This window comes from Rasamsonia emersonii (assembly GCF_000968595.1).
Source record: "Rasamsonia emersonii CBS 393.64 chromosome Unknown ctg1118621760101, whole genome shotgun sequence".
NCBI lineage: Eukaryota > Fungi > Ascomycota > Eurotiomycetes > Eurotiales > Trichocomaceae > Rasamsonia > Rasamsonia emersonii.
In genome coordinates this window covers 175,234-191,353 of record NW_013563186.1, presented here as the reverse complement: position 1 = coordinate 191,353, position 16,120 = coordinate 175,234, and the positions used below count along the sequence as shown (strand labels likewise).

Sequence of the window (16,120 nt, the reverse complement as noted above, 5' to 3'; positions counted from 1 at the left end):
ATGGTGTCGTGAGACAACATGGGATCTCCATCGTATGGATAGTCCATACTCGAACCACATGGCTACTCCATCCTCAGATCACATGGGTAGTAGTCACGTGTATGGATTGTCCATGTATGTACCTATGTACCTAGTAGCTTGGAGCACCCTTGATCGTAGCTCTGTCAAGTATCTTCCATGCAGAATGAATACGATATTGCCTTGCTACACCTGGTCATAGATCCTCAAGATATAACCTATTACTACGTGTCTTGATTACTTTCTCAAACCCCTTTTCCACACTTTAAAGACAAATAGAGATAATGCGTCTCTAAATAGCATAGGTTGATCCTACTAATCTACTTTAGTCAGAGATAAAAAAAACTTCCGGACAATTCAATTGATGAGTCCCTTTTTTTTTTAATGATCCCTATTTCCTTATCTCTATCCTGGTGAGAAAATATCTTGAATTATATTATTATATAAATTGGACAGCATTCTGTCTTCTTAGTTTATAGCAATAGCATTGTCCACTTCAGGTCACCATTACCAAAAGAGTGTTGATGACGGGCTATTACCAATGCAAAAAAAAGTCAGCAGAACCAACAAGATAACCATAAAACGCTTAATACCCAAACAATCATAATAATAGTGGCAATAAACGAGGATTCTCTGAAGACTAAATTAAATAACTAGGATAAGAACTAGGATAAGAACTTGTTCTACAAAGACATATAGAGCCATAAATTGCAGGTCTTTAGGCAGCAATAATAGAAGAGGCTGTGCAAATGTCTCTAATCTAATAAGAGATACAGAACACCTGCCATCAGGTGAGTATATGTAAGGAGCGATGTTCTTTCTAAACTGGCCACAGATGGTCCTTAGTGTAATGGAAGGACACTCCACATGCTCGAATACATACGTAGGGTGTAGCCGTCGATGTCGCTGCACGCGACATGAAGAGTAGTCGACAGAGTGCTCTAGATTTTTGCTCGATAGGTATGGAGCTGTGTATAGGTCCATAGGTCTGTCTCATTGACAAGCTGACTCGACTATATGGTATAACGGCCTCATTCTTCTGTCCTTTGCGCGACGGACTTTGTCATTGTAACTTTGAATTTTCTTAATCACAGTGCCTCCAAATGCTGCTCTCTAACGCTCTTATTTATTGATGTTAGGGCAAGACAGGATATAACAGCTCTAGACCAGAATCTGACAGGAGAAGAAAGAGTACCTATCATCTCTGACGAAGAGCTGAGACGTCTCGGTATCAAACGAGAGCAGTTTGCCATGGAATTTTTTTTAATGCTAAAGAAATATCCTGTCGATGAAAGGAATTTTCCTTCTGATGTGGAAAAAAAGATGAATTCTTACTTTCTGTTTCACAAAGACTGATGAAAGGGCTAACTAACCCTACCAGTGCTCACGGAAGATAAGGTATGGACCTACATCCGGATACACTCTGGCTTCTGAAGGCGCAGAAGAATCCCTAGAGAACTATACCTATTGGGAGAGAGAATTTGGTTTAGTCGAACCCATCTTCAACACGGCCACTTGCATCTATATCTCCACCCTCTGTTGCAGAACTTGAAGGGCGATGGAGGTCACCATTATGCAACAGTTGAAAATGCTCGAGTGGAATGATGATGCAAGCAAGGGTGCCACACCTTGTGATGGCCATATTCCATAGGCTGTGGCCCCCATTGTTCAAGCTATGAATATTCGTCTGCATGAGGACCGGTTTATATAAACATATCACCAAGGTCTGGTCAGTTAATCTCTTTCGCTCTCCGCATATGTTGGCACCTTTTAGCTTTGCAAATACCTGACAGATCGTCGTGTTATCTCTGTTCAACACGCAAGTCTGGATGATAATGACGAGGACGACGATGATTGATCCGCGACAGCAAAATCTACATACAGTTTCGGAAAAAAAAAGGAAGGATTACTGCCCCATTTGCCTACCCCGGGATGGAAGTGACCCTCATTCACCTCGCGAGGAAGAAGAGAATGAGCTGTTGAAGCTCCTCCCCTTCTTTCTCCGCTTCTTTCTTTTCCTTTTTGGCCCCGTGAGTTTTCCTTTCTAGGACCTGTCTCTAGATGTAGAAATTGAATGAAATTGCTTGCCAAGTCCTCTTTTTTTTTTTTTTTCATTTTGCTTTCATTTAGCCAATGTGTGTGTTTGTGGCAGAAATTGTATTCAGGCCCCATACAGACAGAAGTTACTAGTAGTATGTAATTCATCCAATCCTTCTTTCTTTCTTTCTTTTTTTCTCTGCATCTGGTCAGAAAAGAAAAGGAAAGGAAAGGAAAGACTGTAAAAGGAGTTGAAAAAAAAAAAAAGGTGAAGAGCTCAATATATAAAGACTAATCTATTTACTCTATTAACTAGAACTCTTGACTTCTTTAATATCAAATCTAGAATCTCGACTATTGGCTCTTAATCTTCATGTTTTTATAATCTCTTATTTCTTCTTCTTTTTTGTTCTCCTTTCGGAAGGATAGGTAAGAAAGATAACTAAAGATATGTCTATAAAGAAAAACCTCCTTCTATTAATTAGATAGGTCTAATCTATACTTATTATTTAATTATAGACGGTATTATATAGTATAGGCATTAGGAAACCCTAAACAAGAAATTAAGAACATAATAGTAAGAAGATTTGTAATAAGAATTGTTTGTTTTGGCCCTGCCTGTTTCTAGGGCTAAAGAACATAAAAAAAGTTCTCCGTATACATTTTGGATGTATATATATACAGACCCGAATCCTTCCCAAAAATTCCCTTTTTTGACCCGCATCGCAGATGGTATCTTTATGCATAGAGAGCTTTATTTTTGGTTGGTATCCTGCCCTCTTTTCTTTTTTTTTCCTTTTTTTTTCCCTTTTCACGTGCGAGTCCCCCGTTTTTGCGCCTCTCACCTCTGGTGGACTAGCGTGAAATCTTTCTGCACTCGAATACTCTGCAATGGAACCTCGTCGCCGCTCGCCGTCTCGGTATCTCCCTCGCCCCCCATCCCGCTGCTGACGGTGTTGACGTACACATGGTCGGCTGCCGTGGGATCAAAGGACGTCTTGACACGGTTCTGCTCCGCGGATCGCGACTCGTCGGGGAGACGGTAGAAGGGCCGTTGGCCGGCCTTGCCGTCGTTGGCCGAATCGCCCACGGATTGGGCCCCGTTGACGAGGTTCTGGCGGCTCTTCTTGGTCAGGGCGGCGGAGGACTCGCTGCGAAAGAAGCTCAACGAGTTCTGAATGCCGAGTTTGCGCGCGAGGAGGAATAGCACAGGGCGGAGGGTCGGCAGGCAGGCCGACACGATGCCCGCAGACATTTCGATGACGGTCCAGCCGACCACCGGAGCAAGAGAATATGAGGCATCGAGTTCGTTGTAGGTGAGAACGACTGCGAGGCGGTAGGCAGAAGCAAAGATGACGCTGGAGGTATCGTCAGACAGATATCATGGAGTGGAATAGAGAGATCGGGCAGGACATACAAGAAACCAAGACCAAATGCAAACGTCAGGGCAACCTTCTCGGCCTTTCGCAACTGCAGTTTCCAGATCTGCCGAATCGGGAGAATCAAAATGGCCAGATCCGAGAGAATCGTTGATGCCGAATTGGCAACCCCAATTCCGACCAGGCTGATACAGTGGCCAGGGACCATGGGGTTCCATTGCTTTTCAATGGGCACACAGGTGAAAATAAACAGGAAGATAACGAGGATCAGCCAGATAATGATAAAAGCCCCGATAATATACGCCCATCGCTTGAAAAACGGGAAGTGGAAGATGCGGTAGTACATCATCAAAATGCTGATCTTGGTCCAGACCAGATTGCTCACGTAGAGGATCTCAGCGATCAGAAGGAACTTGGCGATCATGACCAGGTTATCCATTGGAATCTGCGTGGCATGAAGACCCATGCCGTACTGGATCATGCCGATGATGAAACCCATGACGACCAGATTCCACGCCTGGAGTCGTCCATGTGAGCCAGAAACAAACATGAATCTGCAGCGAGACGAGTTCCTACCAGGGAGAATATGATGAGCCAGTCATCCCACCACAGCTTCTGCTTCCTTTCATGGCGCGCGAGCAGTCGAAGACCGACGGCCAGCGCCGCCAGGGCGGTCATCGACGCCAGGACCGCAATCGACCATGACTGCTTGCTGTCGGAAGAATCCCTCTCCATGCTGGGATCGAAGAGTGGGAGACAGAACAGGCCCTTTCCAGCTGGCGAGGACCTATCTTAAACCGATTCTGATGTATTATATGATCGATGTGCATTGACGCCTAGGCCCTACTATTCCGTACATTAGCACTGATAGCCTGACAGGTCTCAGTTCTTAACGCCAAAATCTATTATTATTATTATATATTTAGCAGGCACATCGCTACCTACCTAAGCGCCCAGGCAGTTAGCAGCATCCTTGGCGCATCTGGCACGGCTTGGGACGGGAAACCGTCGGCTCCAAGCGCGATCTGTAGAGATGGTCTTTGCAGATTTCTTCAGAAACGGCTTATATCTCTCCCTAGAACCAGCATTCATAGAAAAAAGGCTTCTGTGACAGGTCGACGGCACGCCGTGGCCGCCCCGGCCCGAGTTGCCGGCTGCGGCGTGGCGTTGACTCGATACTCGGGGGCCGAGCCGTGGTTCGACCAGCATGGGGCCAGGCGCTTGTCAACTGGTCTCAGGGCATTTCTGCAGCGTACAAGCTTCAGCCGGGCTGTGTCTGGACCGATCCTGGTCCAATGCGTGGAGTTCCCGAGCCGCAAGGTTAAGGCGATGGATCGTTCCCCCGGATGGTTTGTCGCAGACGGAACCTCGCGTATGCGTGATCTCCGCAGCATAGTTTGCACGGACTGCTAATTAGCATCTAGGGGACGGATACTGAATCATGCATCCTTGCTCGTCCTTGGAATCTTACTCGTGCATCGAGACAGGCCTGTAGGCTGTCAGGCATTCAGGCTGCCAGGGCCACGTACGGAGTATGGAGTACACCTTTCAGAGATCGCTGCAGAAACGCTGCACGTGACCGCCAGGGACGGACTGACAGAATATAAAGAAACATCAAAACGCCCAATCTGTCTATTGCGAAATCAGAACGATACAACAAATGAAATCAAAAACGATTCCATACAAGAAAAGGCGACGGTTGTCTACCACAGAAACGATAAGATTGCAGACCAAACGAACGGGACGATCCTGACCCGTGAAGAATGCTGAAGAAAGAAATCAACCGCCTAAGTCTATTCTCGATCTGAATCGTCACCAGTACCAGAATGGTGGTGTAGTGCGAGGGCAATCAATGCTGCCAACACGCCGGGCGCGATCCTATTGGCTTTTTCCGCGAGACCGGCCCATATATAAGAAACAATGCCATCTCCTCATCGTGGATTTAGTGCCGCTTAGTCCCTCGCTCGAGGGTTAGGTCAAAGCCAAAATGCCAAAATGCGAACTGACACCTGCTCCATGGTTTATCTGCTGATTAACGTTAACGACTAATGCAGGAGGAGGGGAGGGGTGTGGGCAAACAAGACTCGAGTAAGCAAATAATAATAAACAGTTTCCGTATATTATTTCTTTTTCATGGCGAAATCTGAAGCTGACTGGGCTTGCATTGCTCCTCCCCTGTCAACCCCAACGTCATCATGGCGACGCTGTCTCCCGTCCTGAGTATCCTGCTAGTCAGTCTGGTTTCATATCTCGTCAAAGTGCTGCTCCTCTCCAAGAGGAGAGGCCCGCCGCTGCCTCCCGGTCCCAAACCAAAGCCACTCGTGGGCAACATCTCCGATCTCCCTCAGAAAGGGAAACCAGAATGGCTACATTGGCTCCGCCATAAGGACCTCTACGGTGGGTAGAAGTGCTGCCATCCAAGAGCAACCCGTCGAGAAGAAACTACTGACGGAAAACATAGGTCCCATCAGTTCGGTGACCGTCTTAGGACAGACCCTCATCATCCTCAATGACTCGAACCTGGCATTCGAACTCATGGAGAAGCGTTCGTCGAAACACTCCTCCCGACCCCGGCTGGTCTTTTCGGGTGAAATGTGCGTTTTGTTTTCGTCGTCCGCATTGTCTGGAATATGGGGGGATTGATCGGATCTTTTCTACAGGCTTGGCTGCGAAAACTTCCTGAACTCCCAGACGTACTCGAATCGTTTCCGTGCCTACCGGAAGAACATGGGCCGGCTCATCGGGACGTCTGCGGCCGTTTCGCGCTTTGATAACCTGCAGGAGGTTGAGGCCCGTCGCTTTGTGCTCCGCATCCTCCAGCAGCCGGAGAATCTGATTCAACATATCCGAAAGTCGGTTTCACTCTCTTGCAACAGACGACGCGCGGAGGAAAACTAAACGCAGCATGCAGGGAAGCCGGGGCGATCATGTTGAAACTTGCCTATAACTATACAGTTGAACCACACAAGAACGATCCTCTGATCGATCTGGCGGATACGGCGCTCGATTTGTTTTCACGTTCGGCCGCAACAGGAGCTTACCTCGTGGACGTGATCCCTGCCTGTAAGTGGTTGCTCCTGATCTCCATCATATCAGACGAGATGATTCTAATATAGCTAGTGAAACACATCCCGGAGTGGTTTCCCGGAGCCGGGTTCAAGCGCAAGGCCAAGGAGTGGAGAAAGGTCTTCATCGATCTTGCCGAAAGACCCTATGCGTTTGTCAAACAGCAGATGAAGCAGGGCATCAATGAGCCGTCCTATGTCTCCCAGTTACTGGAACAGGGAAATCTCGACGAGGAAGAGGAGTTTGTGATCAAATGGTCGTCGGCCTCGCTATATGGCGGTGCTGCTGATACGGTGGGTTCCAATCCCATCCAGCAGGTTCATTCTTCTTCTTGCACGCTAACCTTACCAAACAGACTGTGTCGTCGCTGTCATGCTTCTTCTTAGCCATGATGTTGCACCCAGAGGTTCAGCGGAAGGCCCAGGAGGAGATTGATCGGGTCGTTGGCACCGAGCGGCTCCCAGGCGTTGCTGATCGGGAGAAGCTTCCGTACATCGATGCGATTGTGAAGGAGGTTCTGCGCTGGAACCCCGTGGCCCCTATGGGTCTTCCTCATATGACTACGGAGGACGATGTCTGTGAGGGGTATCTGATTCCAAAAGGCGCATTGCTGTTGCCGAACATCTGGTACATAGTACCCCTTCCTCCTTTCTATTTTTTTCTAACTTCCATCTGCTAGGGGCTTCCTCCACGACCCCAAATCATACCACGACCCGATGACCTTCAAACCCGAACGCTTTTTAGAACAGGACGGGCACCCGCCCGAGCCAGACCCTCACAGCCTGGCCTTTGGCTTCGGCCGTCGCATCTGCCCAGGACGATTGCTGGCCGACACGTCGCTGTACCTGAGCATCGCGCTCTCCCTGGCCGTCTTCAACATCGGCAAGCCGCTCGACGAGAATGGCAAGGAGGTGGAGCCCGTGGTGGAAATGCAACCTGGCGTCATCAGCCATCCGGCGCCGTTCCAGACGAGGATCACGCCGCGCAGTCCCCAGCACGAGAAGCTCGTTCGCGCCGTCGAAGTCGAACATCCCTGGAAGAAGAGTGATGCCGAGGTGCTGCAGAATATTACCTATTAATTTTTGACTATAATTATAATTCGTAATGCGTAATTCGATAGGGAGAAGGAAGGAACAAAAAAATATATGTATATATCTGCGCCTACGCGCTTCATCGAATCAAATTATCAATAATAATTTAATAATAATTCCCAATCTAGGTAAGACCTTCCTTACCTAGATCTAGCTAAGATTGTTTTGCTTCTCTAATGGTTATAATAAATGGCACCTAGTGGACTGACAGTAGCCAAGTCGTGCGGTTTCCGGTGCTTGTCAGGTTGAGATTGCATAAGCAGCTAATATCCTTCTTTCCGAAACGCGTATCCAGCATTGTATGTACCTATTGTATAGGTCCATACGATTCGTGAATCGAATCAATCATGCGGTACGGTCGAGGGTTCATATCCCGTGGACACAGGGGCGACAATGCACTATGGGCAGCGTGGCGAAGGGCCCTGCAAATAATAGAGGGCGTGTCACTAAGGTTTACGGAGCAGTTGAACCGTCAAAATACCCATCTTTGTCGCGAGATCATTTTTTTTTCTGGTCGTTATTCGACGAAAAACTTTCCTGCGTACCCAAAGACACGGTCGAGCAAGGTAATATCTTCATCTCTTTCTGATAGAACCACCACGCCTTGGGCAGAATTGGCATCGATTTTCATCGGCAGCTGCCCGATGTAGAGCCACCCCAGCTTTGGAAATACCCGCATGTATTTCCTTGCTTCGGTTACAATCATATCCCTATGATTCCGTTCCCAGTGCAAGCGAAACTCGTCGTCGACGGGGAGCTGATTTGGTACACTATAGTAACTTTCGGGGTTTTCAACACCGATGTCGTACGAGTCACGATCAAAGGCAATCTTTCTTAGGTTCCTCAATGGGGCCAGATTGTGTCGCATAGCGTCATGGTCAATTAGAAACTCGGGCGTCCAATAAAACTTTTGCCCAGCAGCTAGACAGATCTGTTCTAAGCTTGTAATGGTGCCAAGAAGCCGAAGTACATCCTCAGGGATGAAAGTACCATACCAGGTCAGTCTCAAAGATCTCAGACGGGAAAATGATCGAGGCAAAAGGGAGACGACTTCCCTCATGTTTGTTGGATGTTGAGGCCAAAAGATGGACAGCCTGGTCAATTGAGGGTTGGATTTCAGGAAACCAAGCTCAGGCTTGACTTCAGAATCAAACAAATGCCATGTGAGAGTGTCCAATGAGGCAAGTGTGCCATACTTCTCCAGATGACGACCATCACTGTCAATTTCCAGAATGTGATATGTTGCATTCTTTCTCCGATCTAAGAGTTTTGTCAAATAAGGAAAAGTCAGATGGTGATAGTCCCCACAATTTCAACCTTCTCAGTTTTGGGAAATGTATGTCGCAGACTTGGCCGGACAACATTTCATCTCCAGGGTCGTCACTTGTAATCCACACCAGATCCTGTAATGTGGGCGCGCATGCACTGAGGATGCTGTAGCAAAGGCAAGAGATCGACACAGAATCGAAAGGAGAATTGAACGATGACAGATCGAGATGGAGAGTGCTCAACGGCCAACTGCCATTCGGCCGCAGACCCTCCGGGTCAAGCTCAAACTTTTTATCAACATCGATATACAATTTGAGATGCTTTACCGGGCTTTTGGCAAGGTCGGAGAAAAAGGAGCGAGAGGCTGTAAACCTATCTCTCCAGTCCAGCACCTGGAGGTTTGGAAGGCTTTTGCAATCGCTATCCGCAGAAATGGGATGTAAGTCCTAAAATAGGAATCTTTCGCCTCAGTCACCATTCTTTCGCGCTCCAGTTCATCACGATCGAAAAAAATCCTCGTCCCAGGAAACACCATGTCGAGCTTCTAAATGTTCACGCAGAATTCCGACTGGGACATGGCGTGTGCAAGCTCCGAGCGCTGGAGATTTCGTTAATCCATTGTTTTGTGCGCGATCGAAGCCCTCCTGGACCAGAACCCTGAGCAGGTCAAGACTTTTCAGGGAATAGTCAAAACGGACACGTGCGAATTGTCGTGATCGAGAAAGCTGCCGGCAGTCCTGATTGACCAGGGCAAAATCCGCCAGCGCAGAGGACGGAAGTAGCTGGACGATGCGTGTCAACAACTCCACAGGCAATCGGAAAAGATTGGAGGACCGCGATGAAGCAGCAAGAGGGCGGTTCTCATTCACCGTGTCGAAAGACAACGGAAGCGGCGGTGGAATTTCCGGGGGAAACCTATGTGGCAATCCTAACCCGCCAGGGATATCCTGATCGCTCGAAATATCGAAGTAAGTCATGGCGAGCTGGAAGAGAATAGGCGGACCATAGAGTGTATTCCCTCGTGTCCCCAATGCAATTTAACATCCAATATTAAGGTCATTGAAGGATTTTGTAGCCGCTCTCACTTTTAACTAGGTAAGCCGGTGGCATACTAAAAAAAACCGGCTCAGTCTGAGAGACCTACAGTATGCAATTCGCTAGGCAAGCTCTTGAGGATAGGAAATGGAGTTGTGTGAGGTGTGTAGATTGCTAAGTTCTTACTGGGCAGGAAGGTGCATGATAAACACCAGTCACATGATCCAGAAGCAATGCCGCTTTCACCGTAGATCTTTGATCGATTGCTACTACCTCATTAAGTAGATTTGTGATCAATATAATCATCACGGTGTACAGGACTAATTCATTAAGTTCTTCTTCTTCTTCTTCTTCTCACCAGGATATTAAGCTGGTAGATTATCTTTTCTTATGGGTTTTTTTGTCCTATAGGTATTTAACGCTGCACATATGTGTGTGTATATATACATGTGAGTGTACATGTTAATATGCAGTACTGTACATAGACAGACCTCCCTTCGCAAGATGCTCATGAGTGATAATGCATCTACCACTCAGGCAACGTAGCGAACCACCTCTCAATAAACTCCACTCGCTGCAGAGACTCCGCAATCGGACCAACGCCCCACGAATCGCCCAGCCACATGGTCGTCTTGCTGGCATTGGTCGACGGCGGCCAGTAGGTCAGATTGCCGCCGTTGGGATCGCCGGTGCGGATGAAGTTGGCCCAGTACTCGGACATGATGGCCTCGATCGCATAGTCGGCCGCGTCCCAGGTGACGTTCGAGTAGTCGGCGTACGGGATGTTGTTGAAGACGTACCACAGCTCGGAGCCGTGGTAGGCGCCCATGCCGCGGTTCTCCGCCGGCGCGTGCGTCCAGTAGTACGTGTAGACGCTGCTTCTGGCGCCTCCGGCTGCCCAGTCTGCTGCCCACTGCCACGTCCCTACGCGGGCCATGTCGCGGAAGAGCTCGTCGCTGTTCTCGCTGGCCTGCGTGTCGTTGCTGGCCGGGTACGCGGCCAAGAACTCGCGCGAGAAGTTCTGGAAGAGCGCGGTGTAGTCGGCCCTGTACGCCGCGAGCGTGCTCGCGCCCCCGTCCGCCTCGTCCTTGTTGTTCCCCGTCAGGATGGGCACGTCGCCGTGGTCGTTCAGCCGCAGGGCCTCGCCGTAGCCGTGCCGCAGCACGTAGCCATCGATCACCGGCCGCCAGAGCGGAGGCCCCGAGAAAAGCGTCTCGAAGCGCGTGCCCTCGTACACCGAGTCGTCCGTCAACGACCCGTAGTTGATCAGCGTCTGCGTCGACACGTTGCGTAGCTGCGCGATCGACGACACGTTCAGCGTCTTCAGGAACGCGACGCCCTGCGCCTCCGCCGTGTCCTTGGTCCGGTAACTGGTTGCCACGCCGCCGGTGTTGGGATCATGGGGTCCGCGCGCACCGCTCTCCGAGATCACGCCCTTGATCAGATCCCGCGAGAGAGGACTCCACATCATGTCGAGGGAGCTTGCAGAGCCAGCGGACTGGCCGCCAACCGTGATCCGGTCGGGATCGCCGCCGAAGAAGGCGATATTCTCGTGCACCCACTTCAGGGCGAACTGCTGGTCGAGGAGGCCGTAGTTCCCGGAGCTGTTGTGCCCGGACTCCGCCGAGAGCTCTGGATGGGCAAGGAAACCGAATGCGCCGAGACGGTAGTTCGTCGTGACGACAACGATGTCCTTGATGGCCAGGCCGGACCCATCGTAGGTCTTGACGTCGCCGGAGCCGCCTTCGAAACGGCCGCCGTAGATCCAGAAGTAGACGGGCAGCTTCTTCGAAGGGAGATCGCTGGTATCGTTGTACGTGGGTGTCCAGATGTTCAGGTACAGACAGTCCTCGCTAGTCAGGTTGTTTCCCGTCGAGAAGATGCCGGCAGACGAGTACGGCTGGGCGCACTGAGGGCCAAAAGTCGTCGCATTCAGGACGTCCGACCAGGGAGCAGGCGCAGACGGAGCCTTCCATCGGTTTTCACCGGTTGGCGGAGCGGCGAACGGGATGCCTTTGTAGACGGTCACGCCGTCTCGATATTCAGAAGCAGCGCCCTGGACAGGGCCATATTTGGTGTTGATGACCGGGTAAGTCGCTGCAGCCGACAGGACAGGGCCAGCCAGGCTGGCGAGAAGAAAGCGACGGAGCATGGAGAACCAAGCGATTGACCGATTGTTTGTTTTGTCTTGTTCAGTGAAACGAGTGATGGATGTGTTGAAACATCAGAGATCGCATGTCTGATGATCATATATAAGACCATCCTTCGAATTATTTACTGTCGACAGACCCATCTCGACCTCCTCCACGCCATCAGATTACGCAATCCATGGCCTGGGTAATCTGGCTGGTAGAATAGAATCATCAGATAATTCGTCGTTCCAAGCACGGGACATATTTAAATAATTTAGGGCATTATACCCCAATCCGGATAGGCTAGCGTTGAAGCCGCTGGAGTGGACCGCGATAATCTGATTGATAATGGGGGCGACAATAATCCCTAAATCCCCAGTCGTCATAATCATATCGGGTTCGATTTCCCTTTGTGAGATTGGATCCGATCAGTCATCATTAGTAGTAGTAAGGGCCACGCAATGGGATCGGGTAGCCAGCGAATGAAAGATCGTGGACAAGACCGTTGAACCTGAACCAATTTTGGTGCCGGAGACTACCTAACAGACAGACGTCTTCCATGCCGATCTCCCATTTTTAGTCAAGGGTGGAAACGAATGAATCTTCTTTTGTTTTGTTTCGAATCATTCGAGTCTTTTCAGCCATTGGGCAGGGAGATGAAGTGGAAATGGTGGATCAAGATTCAAAAGAAAGGCGGATCAGGGGGATCGTTCCGAAGCCATCCAGACTCCCGGAGTAATAATTAGCCCCAGGCTGGATGTGCAGTGTATATCGCGTACGCAAAATCTGCTAGACACCTAAAACACGGACAGAAATTCCAATCTCGCTTATCCAGACTCAGGTACAGGCAGGAAGACAGGTGGCATCTACACCGTCTTGTCAACCAGTGAAAGCAGCATGTTGAGCTAACCAATTTTTTTTTTTTTGAAAGATACGTCAGTACTGTAGGAATGTATGGGGTGTTCTTGCCAGCCAGTATTTAGGAAAGCAAAATATCAGTCAAGTCAGCCGTTGAAATTCCAATTCAAACCAAGCAATTCTATATTGCTAGTCAGCAGACAGGACTGTATATGCAGAACCCCATTTATAACACAATGACCAATCAACAGACACCGACGCCGTAGGGGTCATCCATAACGATATGCATCCAATAAAATACACAACTCGTGCCAACCCAGTTCCTGAGACTTTTGTGCACGTAAAACCAAAATACTCCTTACACAGCTATAATCGGAAAGATAGCAATCGCCAAGGTTGTCTATCTTCCACCGTTACTTCGGCCTCGCTTCATGTTCTCCTTGCATTCGTTGCAGTACCATTTCACTAAAATCGAGAATTAGTTTCGTTTCTTTGTTTGACGACCTGATCATGCACTCACCGTTCTTCCCTGGAGGCTTCGTCAGCCCCACACACGACAGATGGAACCACTCGCGCGGACATGCGTCGTTATCGCAAGCAACCATCTCCCCAAAACTGATCTCATTACAGTAGCAGTACCGGGGTTCTCCCTCATCGTCCTCGTCATCCCCCTCGCGTGATGACTCCTCGTCCTCAGTGGCCGCCGCAGCCGCCTGCGCCGCCGAGATACTGCCACTCTTCTTGTGGGATCGTTTCGCTGGCGCCGAATCGTTATTATTCCGGGAAGGTCGAGATCGCGATTGCTGGGGCTCCACTGTAGAAAGAACAGGTGTCGAATTCTTCGATGACCGTCCTTTGCTGGTGGAACCCCCGCCTGCAGCTGCCGTTTCCATGGCCTGGGACTCGTCCACGATCTTTTCCTCCGACGGATCATCCCTAACAGTCGCCACAGGGACCTTGGTATCAGTATTGGCACTCTCTGTTTCGTTATGATTGCCGTCCCCTGAGGCTGCCTGCGGAGTCCCTTCCTTGATAGACCCCTCCTTGGTATTATTGGCCTTGGAATCCGTGGATTTATCTGCGATGGGTGCCGCGTTAGAAGAAAAAGAACCAACTACGAAGGCAGATCCTGGTCCGGGAAACGTACTGGAATTATTGACGCGGTTGGATGCCGAAGACGGCGGGCGTTGGCGAGCATTGGTGGCCTGATTGGTGTTCTGTTGGGCTCTGGAAGACTGCGGCCGGCTGGGGGCATTGGGTCCTGGGCTGGTTGCGTTCCTTGGAGGATTAAAGGTCCCGACCACTGGGGATGAGACGGCAGACGGGGATCCTGCATTCGATGTGACGGTATTGTTTCTGCACATACAGATCGTAGAAGTTAGTAACATGCTCCCGAGTAATCAAGCAGAACACAAAACAATAAGAACACTATACCTCTTGCGGCCGGCAGTCGAGGCAGTGTTAGGCGCACGAGCTCTCCTCTTCGCATCCGAGCCAGCAGCATCCTTAGACGTCGCCCGTCCAGCGCTGTTGACTCCACTCAATGAGCGTTCCAGCGCTGCTCCCGTCGGAGCGGGCTGGGGTTTCTCGACCTTCCTCCTCTTCGCCGGCGCCGCGGTGCTGACAGCGACAGCGTCTGTCTTGGCCACTGCACCTTTGCGCGCACCCCCAGCGCGGGTCTCATCAAAGTCGGACTCGCCATGGTTGCGGCGCTGTTTGCGGGCCAAGACGGCCTCGCGCCGGGCCTCACTCCGTGACGCGGCTTCGGCCTCATGGATAGCCTGGACCAGATGCGCTGTGTTGTTGGACGCGGCCTCACGGCGCGGACGCTCATTCGCTGTCGAGCCCGAAGTCTTCGCGTTGCTCCGGTTCGAGTAGGCCCAATGGTTGAGACTGCCCAGGCGGGACTCCTCGCTGATCTCCCCTGCGATGTAAGGGAAAATAGAGTCGAGGCGATAGAGCTGATGGTCGAGCTCGTCGTTCGCATTGGTGATTACGTGGTTCTTCTCGTCGGCCGTCATCATCAAATCGGATAACGTGCGCCGGATGCGATCGAAGAGCAACCTGCGATTCTTGCTCTCCTGCGACTCGACAGGGGCATCCTATTGCGGACAAAGGAGTCAGAAAACAATCCAAATCCGGAAAAAGAAAATATACATCCGCTGCACTGGAAATATTTTCCTGATAAAAACAGGAATAACTACTCACCGGTGGCAGCGCATAATCCCTGATCACTCCATCCACAATGGGCGCGGGATTGGGCGGACAGGGGACCGGTTCCGAGTCGGCCGCGATCGTGAGCAGATGGTACAGATTCTCTTCGAGCGCCCACGCTTTGGCATCGACCTCTTTCAGCAGCGAGTTATGGCGGCGGAACTCTCGAGGCAGGGCGGTGATGGCATCGGTGAAATGGGTAAGGGCTGGGTAGAAGCCGTGCGGGACGTTGGATGTCTGGGGGGCATCGTTGGAAGGTTGGCCGTAGAGAGAGGAGAACGAGCGGGCAGCTGTCTTTGAGGTTCGCGAAGGGTTCGTACGCGTTTGCTGACGGACAGAGTGTCGGACCCCTTGAGCCTGCGAGGAACTGGCCGTGGATGAGGTGTTATTCGAAGTGGAGGCCATTGCTGCTGTTGCTGGCTACTGCCAGGACCGAGCCGCAGCTGGTCCTGTGAAGGAGATAGAGCAGAGGGGAAAGAAGAGAAAAGAAGAGGAGCAGCTAGCGATGAGAGCAGCCAAGGAGAGACCTATTATCAACCATGAAGGCCGAACAGAGAGATGAAGCGCCACTTCCCTGAATCGCGTTGAACTGGAGTGAGGGAAGTCGAGTTGCCGATGCACGACGCAGGCGACGCACTTCCGGAAGGCGGTGACGGATGGAGGTGAGCTTCCTCTTCGGGCCAAGCGTGCATCGCGAGCGGTATGATCACGTGACTAAAATTATGCATAATGTGGTTTGTGCGCTGCTGACTCATCCGCACAACTTGTACCGTTGAACTACTGCGAAATACAGGCAAGGAAACGCGCTGTTTACACACCACTAAGGGCCTAGTTCTAAGTAAACACAAGCAGGGTCTCTGTATGTAACATTCCTGAGTATCTGAGCATCTGAGCAAAACTGAAGAGAAGTTGTTTTATGAGTTATATCTTGAACATATACTCCTATATCACTGTCATGGATGAAATACAAGAAACACAATTCAAAGGAACGACCCCAGCAATCAGGAAAAGGGCAGGCAAA

General features: G+C 50.3%; 6 protein-coding genes across 6 annotated transcripts; 2 read left to right on the top strand and 4 right to left on the bottom strand.

Annotated features, from left to right (window-relative positions):
• Nucleotides 1–2,532: 2,532 nt before the first annotated feature.
• Nucleotides 2,533–4,169, bottom strand: T310_4273 (uncharacterized protein; the record flags this gene model as incomplete). The annotated part of the gene is made up of 4 exons (XM_013472910.1): nt 2,533–2,551; nt 2,901–3,413; nt 3,473–3,951; nt 4,011–4,169. 4 exons carry the CDS (start codon nt 4,167–4,169, stop codon nt 2,533–2,535), a joined length of 1,170 nt encoding a protein of 389 aa, XP_013328364.1.
• Nucleotides 4,170–4,641: 472 nt separating this feature from the next.
• On the top strand, nt 4,642–5,204 carry T310_4272 (uncharacterized protein; the record flags this gene model as incomplete). Its single annotated transcript, XM_013472909.1, has 3 exons — nt 4,642–4,806; nt 4,859–4,966; nt 5,082–5,204. 3 exons carry the CDS (start codon nt 4,642–4,644, stop codon nt 5,202–5,204), a joined length of 396 nt encoding a protein of 131 aa, XP_013328363.1.
• A 425-nt stretch (nt 5,205–5,629) lies between these two features.
• T310_4271 (Cytochrome P450 oxidoreductase OrdA-like protein) lies at nt 5,630–7,579 on the top strand (the record flags this gene model as incomplete). Its single annotated transcript, XM_013472908.1, has 6 exons — nt 5,630–5,831; nt 5,896–6,028; nt 6,346–6,497; nt 6,555–6,793; nt 6,856–7,127; nt 7,180–7,579. 6 exons carry the CDS (start codon nt 5,630–5,632, stop codon nt 7,577–7,579), a joined length of 1,398 nt encoding a protein of 465 aa, XP_013328362.1.
• A 529-nt stretch (nt 7,580–8,108) lies between these two features.
• On the bottom strand, nt 8,109–9,837 carry T310_4270 (uncharacterized protein; the record flags this gene model as incomplete). The annotated part of the gene is made up of 2 exons (XM_013472907.1): nt 8,109–8,851; nt 9,393–9,837. 2 exons carry the CDS (start codon nt 9,835–9,837, stop codon nt 8,109–8,111), a joined length of 1,188 nt encoding a protein of 395 aa, XP_013328361.1.
• Nucleotides 9,838–10,421: 584 nt separating this feature from the next.
• On the bottom strand, nt 10,422–12,047 carry T310_4269 (Carboxylesterase; the record flags this gene model as incomplete). The annotated part of the gene is made up of 1 exon (XM_013472906.1): nt 10,422–12,047. One exon carries the CDS (start codon nt 12,045–12,047, stop codon nt 10,422–10,424), a length of 1,626 nt encoding a protein of 541 aa, XP_013328360.1.
• Nucleotides 12,048–13,285: 1,238 nt separating this feature from the next.
• T310_4268 (uncharacterized protein) lies at nt 13,286–15,504 on the bottom strand (the record flags this gene model as incomplete). Its single annotated transcript, XM_013472905.1, has 4 exons — nt 13,286–13,350; nt 13,406–14,241; nt 14,320–14,987; nt 15,094–15,504. 4 exons carry the CDS (start codon nt 15,502–15,504, stop codon nt 13,286–13,288), a joined length of 1,980 nt encoding a protein of 659 aa, XP_013328359.1.
• Nucleotides 15,505–16,120: the final 616 nt, after the last annotated feature.